Source organism: Amphiura filiformis, chromosome 4 (genome assembly GCF_039555335.1).
Source record: "Amphiura filiformis chromosome 4, Afil_fr2py, whole genome shotgun sequence".
NCBI classification, from domain to species: domain Eukaryota; kingdom Metazoa; phylum Echinodermata; class Ophiuroidea; order Amphilepidida; family Amphiuridae; genus Amphiura; species Amphiura filiformis.
The window spans coordinates 26919649-26937420 of NC_092631.1; the positions used below are offsets into that span (position 1 = coordinate 26919649).

Genomic DNA, 17772 nt, shown 5'->3' on the forward strand with positions numbered 1-17772 from the left:
CTTTAATCACCAATCAGAATGGAGCTTTGCAAATAATTCACCCCAATTTTTTTATGTGGTGAAATTATTCTAACAATGTTGCTGATTGGTCCAATTGACAGTGAAAACTTCTTTTTGGCCAATCGACAGGTAGTTCTCATGGGGTTAAGTACTTCTTACTTCCCTGCTGCAGCAATATCAAAGTGTTGTGATGTGGATATGGCACACATCATGACCTCTTTGTGATTATGTGTACTCAAGTCCACACAAGATTTAATGCTGCTGGTGCAAAAAAAATTGACTTCCTTCTGTACCTCAAAGCAAGAACACTACAGTAAAATTAAGCATTTCTTGGCCAAACTGGAACATGCGCGTTGCATCCATGTAGCATACTAAGCGTGTACGCAATGTAAGGCACGTGTATGCTTTCTTCTGTACCGTGCTATATTTGTGTATGTTCTCGCGGAGCCACTAGCATTTATAGTATTCCAGTTTGGCCAAGAAATTCTTAATTTTACTGTAGCTTGCTGTGGAAATGGGTTATTCCATTTAAAATCCACACTTCCCCTGTGGAAGATTTTGGAAATATCTTCCACAGGGGGAGTATGAATTTCAAATGTAATTAGCACATTAGGCAGCTCCATTTTAAACTCACCCTCCCACAGGATGAATCTTTCTCATCAGAGGGTGTATGAAATTCAAATGGAGCTGCCTGATGTGATAATTCCATTTGAAATTCACACTCCCCCTGTGGAATATATTTCCAAAATCTTCCACAGAGGGAGTGTGTATTTTAAATGGAATAGCCCAATCTTCATCAGCTATTATTATTGAGACACAATTTCATGCGATTTTACAATGCTGTGCAACCATGTTTAGGCAAAAAAAAATAATGGTTTGTCTCAAAGCTCACGAGTGGTTTGAAAACAAATGCGAAATGCAATTTTTTTTTATTCCCGACTTTTTCATGGTATTTGGAGAAAATGTCCGACTTTCACGCGAATTTTTGTAATAAAAAAAATTACGCATTTCTTTTTTTTTCAAATCTCACGATTTTACAAATGCGCGTGCGAGCTTTGAGACAAACCCTTTTTTTTTTGGCCTTACCTTTGATGCCATAATGTCCATGTGTCTAATAGACTCCTGTAGCTTTCTATCCAGTGTGTAACTCTTTGGTCTTTACATAATTCCGATGGAAGACACTGTACTGCAACAAGACTGGCTGTCTGCACATCTGCTGTCTAATAAAGCAACACAAAATTGAACATCAATAAATATTGAATGTCACTCTAGTTGCACACAATCATATGCAATGACATATGTGACCATCCAGCACAACTGAGCCCTGAAGTCGCCAATCATCATTTTTGAGATATTCAACCAAAATATTCTACTTGAAATTAGCTTTACAATGATGTATATCATGTACTTGACATTTAAGTAGTGAAAAATCAATAAAACAGTCAATAAATCCTTTGTCCCCTATTGTTTAAGGTTAAGTTCAATGGAGCATATCTCAATAGTGGCACTGGCGACATCCGGGCTCAGTTGTGGTGGATGGTCACATATCGTAGTCTGCGTCACATACTGTCGTATTTCAAAACCGTATGCCAGTTTTATTAACATTGTTGTATTTCATATTATTGTTTTATATTTCAGCATGCTTCTTTTTTTATGAATGGAAATGATATTGTAATTGTGAAAATACATCAAAATGAATTCATCAAGTTAACTTTACGGTGTATCTCATCAAAAGTAGATGACGGTATAATTCGGGTATACCCTGCGCATTCTGTGTTTTAGGGATAGGGTTAGGTTAGGGTTATAATTAGGGTTAGGGTTATAATTAAGGTGGGTTAGGATTAGGGTTATAATTGGGTTGGGTAAGTATTAGGGTTAGATTTATACTTGTGCGCAGGGTATTATTCCACAATAACAATCACACAAGGCAGCCTTTTGAGATATGTGTATGACAGTAATCATGTGAAGCAAAAGACAATATGAATTGTACAAATCAAGTTACCGCATTGTCTCATAAATGCCCCGGGGTTGTGCAACTTTTCGAGAGGGGCATTAATTTTTCAGAGGCAAATTTTCAGTGAAAAAAGCTTTACAAATCGAGGCGAAAATCGAAAGTATGATCCACTTCCCGTTCGGCAAACAACTGGATGGTATTTCGAGTTAGAATAGGTTTTGTCCATGCAACTTAGTGATTGTGATAGCCAGTACTGATGCCTTACTGAATACTCATGACTAAGCTTACTGAATACTCATGATACGGTATGGAAATTTTTGTAAAATCTGTCACTTTCTTATTAAAAAATCACAAGGTTAGCATTTATTAGAGGGGAGCATTTATTGGGCTATTCCATTTAAAACCCACACTACCCCTGTGGAAGATTTAGCTAAAGACTCCCAGAGAGGGAGTATGAGTTTTGAACGCAATAGACAATTCGGTAACTTCCATTTGAATTACGCACTCCAGATGTGGAAGATAAGTAAAGACATAAATACAGAGAGAGTGGAAGATATTTCCAAAATCTTCCACAGGGGTAGTGTGGATTTCAACTGGAATAGCCCATTATGATGAGACCATATATATTGAGTTGCTTTTTAAAAATATTAAAAAATTAAAAAAATTTCTGATAATCTCACCATATCAACATAAGCTTGTAGAAGCGTGACACCATCCTTAGTGAGTCCTGATAGTAGAATGCCTTGTAAGTCACCCTCAGTAATAGCCTGATCCATTAGTTCCTCCACATAGGCATAGATCTGCATGTCGCTTAGAAACAAACAGGCGAATGCTATTCTGTCTTCTACACTTAAACCAGGTTCACGCTGTAAAATGAAGCAAAACATGCCCGTAAAATGTACATTGTTGGACAATGAGACACTGAAAATTCATAACATAGCTTACTATTTGAATATTCCTTCTTTGTGAGATATTTATAACTCTTCAGTCGGTTCCGATCAGTGTAATAAGCCTGATTGTTGGCTACACTTGCTTGTCCTATAAAAAATGCCCAACCAGCTATCTATGGCAGCCCACTCCAACAGGTCACTTCTGCCATGGACAAAATTTTCATCAGCGTTATCACCTACATTTCAGCTGTTAATGCCTAAATGTCATACGCGCACTAACTTAATATTTTTGTGATCCTCACGACCAGATAGGTAATTTAATATGCTTTCAAGTGAAATCTGAGCATGTTTAATTTTGGATGCCTGTATTATAATTATAATAACCCTATGGGTCATTTTAGGGGTCAATTTTAGGGTCATGGATACAAAGTAAAGCTTGGTAAGGCAACAGACCAAACAAGCAAATGACTCTAAAATCACCAAAATCTGTCAATAATTTTTCCTTTGGTTCTCTTGCATTTTATTCAGTCAAAATAATCTACTTTTTGCCCCAAACACCTGATTTTACATGCATACAGCAATTTCCATCAAACTGAATCAACTTTTGACCAAAAAACTGCTGATTTTATATAAACATCTGCCAAAAAGTAATTATCCCGCCCCCCCTTTATCATGAGATAATAACTCAAAATCTATGCATCAAAATTCAAAACTGAAATAGCAAATGGAAACCCAGGTTTGTTTAACAAATTTTGATGTCTCATTTATTTTAATAGAACAAAAGTTGGTGCAATATAGCGTGTTTCTATTGAGTCCCCTGCATTTTACCGGTAAAACTGTTTGCGGTCAAATAGCGGCGAAAGACGGATAACGGCCAGTTTCCATTGCACATTGTTTACCGGTAAACACTTGACGAACAGCATCGATTGACACGTCTCGAAAGTTTGCCGGTGAAAGGTTGTGCACTGGGGTCAATTCCAGGGTCAATCGCCAAGCATTGTGGATTTTAGTATTGTAGTATTTTCTTAATTGTTTGGCTAAAAATGAGGTACCAAACTCAAGAAAAGAAGACTGAATAATATGTTTTTTTTTTTTAGCGTTGTCATTCGTTCTCGTACTCCTGGCATTGGGGAATCCCCCCTCAGTTCTTTGATATCGACCGTGAGTATTCAGTATTGTTGCGCGCAAAAAAATAGGTCTTAGAATTTAATCTTTGACATTTTAATTTCAGATAATATTCTTTTTAAAATGAATAGTAATTTAACATTTACAATATAATATTAAAATCATGAAATCTTTCTAATCTTCTGAAGCACACCGCCGCGGATCCGAGTTGATTACAATCGTAAATTTCCAATTTGCGAGTGTTCTGTTTTTGGTCAGTTCTTCTTCTTTCTTTCTTCTGTCAAACTTATAACGAGCCATCGTAGCCATATGCTTTAGGCCAATGTGACCATATTTGGTCACAAGGACCATTGGGTGGGGGCACAAATGTTACATGACAACTCGGGGTCAAAGGTCATCAAAAGGTCGCTATGGCCAAAATGTGATTTTCACTAAAAATGCTTCTTCTTCCACAAATTACATAACACAATGTCATCATGTACCTGCATCGCCTCTAGCCAGTGTCTAAAAGTTGTACAAAGAATTGGGGTTAAAGGTCATTAAGGGGGTAAAATCTTACAATTGCATTATCTCAACATTCATAAGGGGTATGGGCTCAAACTCGGTGACAACAAATCTCATGACCAGGGGAACATTTTACAGGGGTCAGGTCAAAGGTCATGTAGAGGTCAAATTTAAGAAATGCATTTTCTGTACATCTGTAAGGGTACAGGACTCAAACTGTGACAACAAACTTGATGACTTATAATTTCCTTTTCTGGACATCTGTAAGGGGTATGGGGCTCAAACTCAGTGATAACAAATCTCATGACCACGGGAACATTTTGCAGGGGTCATGGGTCATTCAGAGGTCAAATTTTAGAAATGCATTTTTTGGACATCTGTAAAGGGTATGAGGCTCAAACTCAGTGACAACAAACTTGATGACCAGGGGGAATATGTTGGAACACTTTGCAGGGGTCAGGTCAAAGGTTATCTGGGTCAAATCTTATACCTCAATTTCATTTTCTGTAAGGGGTATGGGGGGATCAATTTCAGTGACAACAAACCTCGTGACCTGGAAAACATTAGGGTCAAAGGTCAGGTCAAACGGTCATTAAAGGGTTACATGCCTTGCGATTGTCTGCGCTCTGTGAGCGCAAATTATCTCTAGTTTCTATTTATTTCGCATGCACAGCTGGATTCATCCGCTGTTGTTGTTGTTTTATTTCCGGGTTTATTTTATGGCTTTTACTATAAGGTCATAAATCATAACTCATGTTAAATATTTACCATCAATTATGTATAATGCATTATGAATATTTTTCTGCCATTTTCTTTAGGCTATTAGCAAGTGAGTCAAATATTGTATGATTAGGCCTATGATTTTTTGCGAACGGGATGGTATTATAAAAACGCTAGCTCATTGATGATGCAGACAGAGGTCAATTTCGCGACTCAACTTCCGTTTTCTTCCCTGTATGCGCATTCAATCGGAACGGAGTGCGTTTCTATTAGCGTTTGCTGGTAAGCGTCCCGCTATTTTCCTTCCTCAAGAAAAAAAAAGCGTTACGGTAAAAACTTCGCCCTGTTTACGGTATATAGCGGGAAGGTCAGTTTCTATTGAGCAGAAATAATCCCTTTACCATCTTTTTACCGGTAAACGGTCCCAATAGAAACACGCTAATAGTGACCTTATTTAAAAGCTGCACCTAACATGCTAAACCCATTGAAAATGTTACCTTTGTTGCTAGAGTGCCTGGTTATCACTGGTCACCACAGGTCATCCTTGACCAGTCGAATGTAGAGAATATGTAATAGTACACTGACTTGAATACATTGTAGCTTTTTAGTGCAACTTTTGAAAATGCATCTTTTTCATTCAAGGAGTCACCATGGCTACAAATTATGATCTATCCAAAAAATGAGGTATCAAAATTTGCAGAATTAAGCTGGGTTTGTTTTTGCTAGTTCAGTTTTTTAATTCGATGCATAGATTTTGAGTTTCGTCTCGTAATAAAAGGGGGGGTGCAATTAAGGTGTTTATGTACAGCAAATTAAACAATTAAAAAAATCCAACAACAAAAAATCTGGGTTGGTCGTTTTTTGGTCGCCTAACGAACATTATTAGATTCAGCAGGTCCAAATAAGTTACCAAAAATACCCCAACCATTTCCATGACTGCACAATATAATATTTTTGTTCAGAATTTCAACATTACTCATGCATATAGTATTCCATACTATCAGTATTATACAAAATTTCACGCTACACCAAGCCCATTCAAGACCAGTGTCAAGGCTGTTCAGTATCCCAGGGGGACCATTAGACATTGACAAAGGGGTATCATCCTGAACACATAATCATTGCTCTAAAATATTGAAAGTATCATCTTTATATTACAATTAAAGTAAGAAAATTTACCTGATTTCATACAACTTTTTTCTCAAAGGACTTTTAATATTTATTGAGCAAAGAATATCCTTTTTCTCAAATATGCTGGTTTAGATATGCTTTTCACATTATGTACTGCAGTGGTTTGATCTTGAAAAAAATGACGTTTTTTAGGTGAATCTTTTTTGAAATTTTCACAGATAATACCCACTGGTGGCCCCTTGGGCTCAGCATAAAAGAACTTACAAGCTACAATATACATGTATATAACAATACTTGTTAGCTTGCCCTATTTGCGGAACTAGAATTGCAACGAGCACACAATTGGCAGCTGATGCATAACCCTGGTGCATAACATCTGAATTATCACTGTAAAATTGTACTGTTTTTATTTATTGCTGAAGCAAACTGGAAGGTGAACAGGCTACTTGAGTATCACGCTATTGGACTGTAGCACTTTGATCCAAACAGCTTGTCTTCTTGGACCTTTACTGGGGATTGTGATGTGAGATACCAAACAACCTGTAACTTGTCCAGTGAAAGGTAATTCATTTCATTCGATTTCATTCGACTGCGGATCAGGCCACTACAAAGTTTCTCCACGCACCATTATCCATAGCTAGTGAGGCATAAGACTGTCCCACACTCTCGGTTCCGTATTTGGGTAATTAAGCAATTCATACTACAAAACCTGAAGTATTGTGATCCCTGCCACAGAGTTCTAATAGTAAACTACAGGAGAACTACTGTACATGTTCATGTAACCTCCTTCAACTCATTTACATAATTTTGGATACCAGGACTATATTCCAATTTGTTTAACCTTCTAATTAGCATACTTTTGGATACCTCCATATTTGGTTTTACTTAAGGTGGTATTAGAGGCATTTTCTAGAAATTAGGAAATGCTTTGAGCATGTTTTAAACTGAATACTTGAGTAGGGTAAAGTACAGATCAATAATGCCTTTTGTTTGGAGCAAATCGAACATATGGTTTCCATAATATATCAAATTATATTTTCTTTGTATCATATTGTTTTTATCAATAAGCAATATAGTTAATGAGCTAAAAGGACTTTAAAGGCTCATTAACCCTTACTAAAAATATGACTTGATGACGCAATCAGCCTAAGTCATATATGCCCAGGGAATCGTTGGCAGGGCCAACGTCACCTGTGTGGCTACATGCTGGGGATCTTCTGCGTGTATTTGAATGGGGCTTCAATTTAATCAGTACTGCTGTTTTCTTCGCTTTTTGTTAAATTTGTCATTTTGAAAATACCAAATGACAATTTGAATGACTTATCCTTCACTTGTAAGCAATTTATAAACAATTTTATTTTTTTCACACTTGCGCTGGGATCACTGAATTGGTCTTTAAGTATAGGATAATGGCCAAGGATTAGAACGTGAGTGGGTAAGAATGACTGAGCCGCGGAGCGGCGAAGCCATTCTTACCCACTCACGCTCTAATCATGCCATTAACCGACTTAATACACACCTATGACGTCGCTATTGTTTTACCGCTCCATTATTTTTCACGAATGGAGTGTTATTGAAATAGGTTGCTCTTTACAAATTGATCAATTACTCATTGATGCCGGACAATACACTAATATAATGATCGTACTAAAGTGCAAAAATAGTCCGACTCAGCTTTATGTAAAATTTCTATAGAAATACCCATCATATCACGATCCAGGTGTTTAGTTCAAATCATCCGTAACCACCTTCTTGAATTATAAAGATTTAAAATGTTTGTTACACAAATTGAATAAACGTAGATTCGTAAAATCATTAAAGTGATTAGACCATTAATAGTTCTTTATGCCCACTTCTAATGTATTAACTGTTGAAGTAGTTGCGTCATGTTGCGTTTAGGTCTCTATTTTGCATAATAAGGAGAATTGGCAAAAAGGTCATATAGCATGTATAGGCTCATATGAAATGGTCATTACAGTTGTCAACCTCAAGAAAACTACACCTATCGCTATACCTGAGCAATGATACTCTTCTCTGTGAATCGAGTTTACGATTTTGGAACAACCATGCAATTATGGACACTATTGTTTATCTTGGATAATTTTGTGATGGAATCATTCCGAGGATATATATCGTTGATTCGCAGCAGAAGGACCAAAATCAGGTACGAAAAGGTAAGAACATTTTAAATGTACTACAACACATTTTACCTAGGCCTATTATTGTCCTTGAACTTTGTCGGCAAAAAACAAAACAAACTTACCGCCTTGACGCTTGAAATAAAAGCCACCTCAACTTCCAGTCCCCTTCCGAAATCAAATGGAGCGTCCCTAACATTGTAATATTTAATTACCGTAAAATGGGGGTAACTTCGGCAAGCGGGGTAACTTTGGTCGTTCAAATATATTTTTTTAAATGGTCATATTTCCGTACAGCAATATTGTTTTTAGTCATATTTGGTCTCAATTTGTTAAGAAATATATTTGGAAGAATTCGCTCATGTCCAATTTCTTTGAAACGTACGAAAATATTGGCATTTTTGACCAAAAATTAGCATTTTTTTACATTTTTTTCAGACAAAATAAAAATCGATATTTGTGAGCAAGGATGCGTGCTTGCTTAATTTTGCATGGGGATAAATGTCACAAAAAACAAAACCTTGCCCATATACAGCGAAGATCAATTTTTTTCATTTTCTTTTCTTCATGGAATGTAATACTCTGACCAAAGTTGCCCCAAATGCGGGGTAACTTTGGTCAGGCTATTTTCAACCCCTAGGGCACCCTTTCAAAATTATTCAAAAATCTTTTTCAACTTCAAGGTGTAGAAGGAACCCTAACGTCATAAAAAGAGATAATTAGAAATATATTTGGTTTTGTTTGGAAGCAGTGGTTTAAAAACTCTGAAAAGTGCCCAAAGTTACCCGTTTTACGGTATCGGATAGGCCTACTGATCGATGTAAGTAAATATTCAAGCATGCCAAAATACCATCAGATGAAACATCAAATATACTAATGACAAATAAAAATTATACAGAAAATAGACCTACTGTGGCTTTTATCATTATTAAACATGCCCGAAGAGAACGATTTGAAAATAAACAGATTCATAGGCCTAAATACATTGATACAGAATGTGTATTATGTATATGTAGCAATGTTGCCCAAAATATGACAAATTATATGTAGGGCCTAAGCCACTGAAAACGTATAAAAATATAAAGAAGGAAAAAAAATGTTATAAAAAACAGTAAGCGTAGAAAGAAAGGTCCAAATAAATAAAAGTAAAGGCCTACTAAGTAAAGCCTAAGTGAGGGTAAAACACATCTTGCATAATAAGTACAACGTGCTTAGCCAACAATTTAACCTGCCCGTTTTGATCTTGACTTGCTTTTCACAGATTGCATTGTAAGGGCTCGGATAGCGGCGCTTTTACGTATTTTTTGTTTGTGGCACCTAAGAGCAAATCAGACACATCCTTCTGATATCAAATAATTTAGATTTTTTTAAATTCGTAATACAATACACATTTTAAGGCAAATTATTAAAAATTGATATTTTTGAAATTTAACAGTCCTCAAAGTAAATTGTATAAATCTAACGATATGCAGTAAATAGTAGGAAGTTGGGTTGAACAGCCGTCAATCATATGAAAATTGTGACCTTCATTATTAAAGATATATAGATTTTTCCTCAAAACACTAAAAATGTAGGTCTTGTTGGAAACAAATGATTAAGTTCTATATGAAAGGTCAAATTTTCAATTGAGTCGGCTTTTCATCCCAGCTACATAGGCCTATAGTTTAATTACATATCATTAGATTTATAAAGTTTACTTGAGGACTGTTACATTTGGAAAAATATAAAAAATATGAAATTTTAATAATTTGTATTATATCGCGAACTTCACAAAATCAAATTTATTATTATTATTAGATATAGGGACAATCCTCGTATTCAGCATGCAATTCGATATGTCTGATGTGCTCTCAGGTCCCATGACAATACTGTGCAAATGTTGCTATCCGCTTCCTCAATTTATTGTATTAATGAAAATCATTTTCTTCTTGTTTTTCGTATCATTGTTTTGCATGAATGAAGTGATGATAACAATACCGCACTTTTTGCAAATACTTGCTCTTCAAAAGTGCAATTGATATTAACACTACATTCGTAAATGCCAGTACTTCCTGAAAAGTATTTGCTTTTCAGAGAAAAGAGAAAGGCATTTACTGAATGGCGTGTTATTAGTGATCATCGCTCCATTAGTGGAAAATAATGGAGCGATAAAACAATAAGCGCTGACGTCATAGGTGTGTATTAACTGTAATGATTATTGATAAAAACAATACAATACAAAGAAATTTAAAATGTGTGTATTATGAAAATCGTACGTCCGATTAGCTTCAAACAAAAGACATATTGATCAGTGTTCTCTGCCCTACTCAATTAAGGGTACACGATGTATTGTTGGTCGAAGCAGCCTAAAAATCGAAAGTCATTATCAAAATCAATATATTAATAAAAAATAACACTTTGATGTTTGCTTTTGCAAAAGTCTATTCTACAAATCATATACTTTGAAAACTTGCTTGATTTATAGTTGTTGATGAGTTATGTACATTTTACAAACGCGTTGTTGTTTCAGCCCTCTTTACAACATAACTCAAGAACCACAGGGCCTACAAAAGTATGTATGTGATATTTGAATTCTTCTACACACTCGCTATGAAATGATCAATGCAAATTTTGCCAAAGATCACTACCATTCGTAAGATGCTGTGAACTATATGTACCAAATCGCAACAGTTTAAAATAGTTGCTAACCTTTTCAAATCTGTTTAAAACATGAATAGAGCACTTCCAAAATGCCTTCAATACCACCTTAATTAATTATTACCGTATTGGTCCGAGTATAGTCCCACCCGTTTTTTAGGTGAAAATTTTTCACAATTGGGGGGTGGGATTATACTCGAATTTAAAAATAAAATAAAAATTTTAAGTTTTTTAATTTTTTTTTTTTTTTTTTTAGCGTCCCTGGACCTAGACCTACAATTCCGGAAAAAATGTGTTCGAACACCCACTGTAATTCCCATGTTCATCTTAGTATAGTGCGCGCGCTTTATGAGTCACTGGAAACTAAGATTTATAATAGAGTTCTCTCAATGTTCATCTTAAGCATATCCCCGCCCCTTTCCCCACCAATCAATGTTGGGAGAAGATATGTGAAGATAAGCATATTGGGTATGCCAACATTGTACGGGGTAGAAGGGGGACTATTTCCAATAAGGCCTTTAAAGTGTTCGAACAATATTTTCTGAGATTGTCTGAGGAATTCTAAAATCAGTGTTTGCTTTTTCACATTTGGGATCATAACTTCAGATCCAGTAGAGCGATTTAAATGAAACTTGGACATGTTAGTTTATATATAATAAGGAACACATGCAATAAATAATATTACATTACATCCACAAATATTTCAGGGATCGGTCACTTTAAACATATATTTTCATCAAATTTTGAATAATTTAAGTCGAATAAGGCGTAAAATACCTGATACATATCCCCAAACAGTTTAAAACATAGCAATTTGAATAGCTAAAAAGTTGACAATGTTTTTGGACAATCATGGACCATCTTTTATATTTGCTATAACACTAAGGGCACCGTCAATCAAACATCACATGGATGTGGGGTGCAAATTTGTCAATGCTATCTGCAGTAGATAGCAAAATAATGCAACGACATCTACCACCCTATGTCCAATGCATTGCCAAACTTCTCCTTCCAAACCAGTAATTCCTGACCCCACGAAAGTAAACTTCAAAGATTTCAAGCAAGTAAAAAGAAAATGAAGTCATTAAAGAAAAAAAAAAAAAAAAAAAAATTCAAGATGTTTTGTATTTTTAATATGAAAATTGATATTTTGTATTCATGTCATACTCTATTAATGTATCAAGATGCATTCAAATTCAATGCATTTTGATATCATTAATTAATTTCTGGAATTTTTCAAAAATGGGGGTGGGACTATACTCGGCGTGGGACTGTACTCAGGCGAATACGGTAATACCCATACATTGTTTACATAGTGACATCATTAGAGCTGGTCACTTTAATATGACTAACATCTGCACTTTTCTTTCCATTACTGTTATATTGTGAAATGCCATATAGCTGACGTGTCAGTGCAATATGTTAGGAAAATATTTCTGCCAATGATCTCATGTTGACATTGACTAAATAAGCTGTATTCTTTGCTTGAAAGGTGCCACTTCTTTGTCCGCCATTTTTTGTTTTCTCAGACAACTTGACCTTTTGAGTTCACACATGTATTGAAAAGTGAACTTCAAAATACATGGTGCGACTCAGACAACTTGACCTTTTGAGGTCATTTAGTAGACTTGCTTACCAGTCGTTTCTATTATCCTAACTACAAAAGTGAATTTCAACATACGTGGTGCGAAACTTCTTGCTGTACATTTTTTGGTTCATTAATATTCATGTTTCAGCTGGGGGATTATGTCATCAACCACACATCAGTATGCATATCACCACTTCTAGCTGTCTAGTATAATTCTATGCCCCCTTCTCAGTTCTCTCCAAAATCTGCTTCTAAATACTCAGAGCTAAAAATCACGTTACTCTTCATCACTCTACAAATAATACCCACATATCTGCACTGTACAGACCCAATCATTTTATTGATAAATAAATAATAAAATAATAGTAAATTTTTGGATTTATAAAGCATCTTTTTCCAGATCTTAGATTCAAAGCGCTGTAATTTCGCTGCCATGGTGAATTATCACAATCAGATCAGATCAACTAGGCTGGTTGCTGCCGAACCTGGCACAAACCTATCCACACTTTTTAATAAATTGTAACATCCACCAATTATCTGTGCAGCTCCCCAAATTCCATTGGGTAAAGAAAGTTTTTGATAACCAAACAACTAATTTTGTGATACAGGAGGAAACAGGAGATCCCAGTGAAAACCTGTGAGAGCGAGCATGGAATTGAGATAAACCAAGTGCACTTGAGTCCTTGGACCACGCCGGGACTTGAACCCGGGACCTCAGTGGTGCAAGGCGAGGGAACAACCACTGAGCCAACTCGCTCTCCCATTGATCGTGAAAATTTACCTGTGCCCGTGTCTGACATTCAAGGGGTCGGAGGGGGGGGTCAAAACCGTACACGCGAAAAAAAGTTTTTTCTTTTTCTTCCTTCCAAAAAGCAACTGGGGCATTGGGGTTAAGAACATCTTAATTTTCCTCCTATATGTGTATACCGTACCAAGCATCAAAAAACCTCAATTCACAAAGCATATACACGGGCAGATATCCCATGTGATGCGATTGCGTCATATGGCCATGGAAAGCTTGGCTGGCAAAGCTACACCCCCGTGGCAAGGGAGGCCTGTGCACATGTCTGGCACTCTAAGTGTTGGGGGTTAAACCGTACCCGAAAAAAATTCTCTTCTTTCTTCCTTCCTTATTTCCGTCACCTCGCCAAAAAGCAACTGATAAGGGTTAAAACTTACATCAGTGCTGATGGTCACAATAGCTAAATTGCATGGACAAAACCTATTCTAACTTAAACTTCCATCCAGCTCATTGCCAAGTTAAAGGCCTATTCAGTGATTTGCTTATCTGGAGGATCATAAAAATCATCAAAATTTGGATTTTGTCACCTTTGTTAGTGTCATAGATGTGCTAACATAGCCTGCTAGTGGTTGAACTGAAAGCTGTGCATTAAAGACAAAATGAGACATCTCCATATTAATACAATATGTCTGTGGGTTCATCTGTCTGTCTGTCGGTGAGTCTGTGTGTCGGCCCATATTATCTGAACTGACAGGTCGCATAGATGTCAAACTTGGTGGGTAGGTGTGACTTGGTCTGAGCCAGAGCAAGTTTGCATTTGTTAGTAGATGACTACCCTGGGGACCAAATCCTGGGGCCCTCTCATTTACTCCCCATAGGTTGCTATGACCAGTCTCTCTTATTAACACCAAGTAACTAACGTATATATGCTAAAAGGACAGTGGTGTTGGTGGGTGAACTAAAAGAAATGAGACAAAAAATGTCAAGGCCATTTTGGGGTAAGATGCTCCGCAAGATAGGGATGAAGTTATAAATGTAACGAAATACTTTTCCTTATCAATGAACTGGTTCGTATTGAATGACACCGCCCGAGGATGATACCAAATTTGTCCTGATTCAAACACTCATAATAATTATATTTTCTGTTTTGTGTTCAGGACATACAGCTCTCAGGATGATGGCAATCCAATCATATCAGTGCCTTGTTTTGTTTACGCTCGGGATGATCTTTGCAAAAGTTGCAACATCTGAGGTAACTCATGATACTATCAGATGTCAACAGCAAGATTTCATTCTCCGGCAGAATGACACAATTACAATTCAAACGTATGATAACGAAACTTGTAACTTTACTGTATCCTCATCCGATTACCAAGGAATAATGGTGAATGTTCTTCATTTGTCCTTGTGGTCTATTTACAACTACTTCACTCTACAGGAATCTGGAGAAAAATGCTTCAATCAATCTTTTGGCTGGATTGGATCTTCTGAAGAGCCATGCGCGATAGTTCTTAATTGCAGCGCCATGTATATCAACATGAGAGTTTCGTCTATAGTAGAAATACATAATGGCATTTCACTATCAAATGAAAATGTATTGCTTGATCCAGCTGGTCTCCACAAATCCCGAAATAGCAAGTTCCATCAGTGTAAAAATGTCCAGATCTTTGATAATATTTTCCAAATCCCATATTATTACCCATTTCCATATTTTTCACTAGAAGAGTACTACCCATCTCTCAAGATAACTTTTACAGGTGATTCAAACTTCAATCCAGATGAACTACAAGGATTTGATCTTGGCCTTCCAGATGACATACTTTTGGTTGAATTTCCGCAATGTCCGGTTGGCTGTTTTTGTTCCCTAAACTTTCAGCTCTTTCTCTCAGACTGTCCTGATATACCTGCTGCTAACAAAAACACTCTGCTAGTGTATCAACATCCTGATATGATTCTCTCAAACTCAACGGCAATAGACCTCTCCAATAGACGAGTTACTCAAGTGGAACCGAACACCTTCTTCAACCTGAAGGATGTCATCATTTTGTTGCTGAGTCAAAATAACATTAGCACCATTGGTACAGGTATTTTTCAAGGTTTACGAAACATTCATACACTGGATTTGTCATTTAACCAAATCTCAAGTATAGAATCCGGCTCATTCTTACATTTGTATACACTAAAACGGTTACTTTTAAATGTAAATAAGTTAACATATATCTCGCATAGCTGGTTAGATGCTTTAGTCCATGTACAAGTACTGTATTTAGGAAGTAATACTATCAACAAAGTAGAAGAACCAGACATATTTTCTTACATGGAAAGCTTACAAGTCTTGTCAATAACTGATTCCCATTTATCCCAAATTGAAAACCTTCAAAGTGAACTTCTTTTGTTGGACCTTTCCTCAAACAATTTCTCAAAGTTTCCTATGAATCTCCCACAGAATGTGACTCACGTGTCATTTGATAACAATAAACTTTCTCTCCTGAATCAAACAATATCTGAGAATACATCCACATTGATATCACTAATCCTATCATACAATGACATAGTGTCCATTCCAAATGACCTGTTCAGTCATCTTCATAGTTTAAAACGCCTATACTTGTATTCTAATATACTAGAGAACGTACATACTGATCTTTTCAGGAATTTGACAAAATTAGAAATGTTAGACATGGGTTACAACAGCATTGAATCATTTCCATCAGGTGTATTCAGCGACCTCTATTTATTGCAAGGTCTCTTGGTGGACGGCAACAAACTGAAGATGATTCAAATTGACCTTTTCTATGGGTTGACAAAATTACAGAAATTACATCTGGGTAACAATAGCATTGAAACATTACCATCAGGTGTATTCAGAGATCTGCGATCATTGCAACAGCTTGGTCTGAATAACAACAAACTTAAGATGATTCAAACTGGTCTTTTTTATGGGTTGACAAAGTTGGAGGTATTAGTTCTGAGCAACAACAGCATTGCATCATTGCCATCTAGTGTATTCAGAGACCTGCAATTATTGCAACTGCTTTGGCTGAACAACAACACATTGAAGATGATTCAAACTGATCTTTTCAATGGGTTGACACAGTTACAGGTATTATATCTGACCAACAATAGCATTGAATCATTACCGTCAGGTGTATTCAGAGATCTGCAATTATTGCAAGAGCTTGATCTGAATAACAACACACTGAAGATGATTCAAAGTGATTTATTCTATAACTTGACAAAGTTACAGATATTAGGTCTGAGCAACAACAGCATAGCATCATTACCATCAGGTGTATTCAGAGATCTGCAGTCATTGCAAGAGCTAGGTCTGAAAAACAACAAACTGAAGAAGATTAAAATTGACCTTTTCAATGAGTTGACAAAGTTACATATATTATCCCTTGCTTACAATAACATTGAATCATTACCATCAGGTGTATTCAGATATCTGCAATTATTGCAAGAGCTTGATCTGGGTAACAACAAACTGAAGATGATCCAAAGTGACCTATTCGATAACTTGACAAAGTTACAGATATTACGTCTGAGCAACAACAGCATTGAATCATTACCATCAGGTGTATTCAGAGATCTGCAATTATTGCAAGAGCTAGGTCTGAAAAACAACAGATTGAAGATAAATCAAACTGAAATTTTCAATGGGTTGACAAAGTTAGAAGTATTACCTTTGGCTTACAATAACATTGAATCATTACCATCAGGTGTATTCAAAGATCTGCAGTTATTGACACTACTTGGTCTGAATAACAATAAACTGAAGAGGATTCAAATTGTCCTTTTCTATGGGTTGACACAGTTACAGACATTAGATCTGAGCAACAATATCATTGAATCATTACCATCAGGTGTATTCAGAGATCTGCAATTATTGCAAGAGCTTGGTCTGAAAAACAATAAACTGAAGATGATTCAAACTGGCCTTTTCAATGGGCTAACATGGTTAGAGGTAATCGATCTGAGTAACAATAGCATTGAAGCATTACCTCCTGCCATATTTAAAGACCTCACACACTTAGAAACTCTCTCTCTTAGTTCAAACAGCTTGACTGAAATACCAGAAGATATTTTCCACTATTCTAATGGAATACCATTAGAGCTATTAACACTGAATGCAAACAACATTAGCAAACTTTATCCATATCAATTTGCAAATTTGACAGATTTAATAGTACTGGACCTTCGTGATAATAAATTGAATACAATCCACAGTAGATCCCTGTATGGTCTGACCAAACTGAAACATTTAGCCCTCGAGAAAAATGACATAGTAAGGGTTACTAAATCCTCTTTCACTGGAATGACTCTGCAGAACAACAGCTACC

General features: G+C 36.2%; 1 protein-coding gene across 1 annotated transcript in view; it reads right to left on the reverse strand.

Annotated features, from left to right (window-relative positions):
• LOC140150754 (GATOR2 complex protein MIOS-like) overlaps positions 1–17772 on the reverse strand; it is a 68961-nt gene that overhangs the window by 21960 nt on the left and 29229 nt on the right. Inside the window, 2 exon segments of the mRNA XM_072172856.1 lie at positions 1087–1220; positions 2635–2820. Of these exon segments, the coding sequence (XP_072028957.1) occupies positions 1087–1220; positions 2635–2820 (320 nt within the window).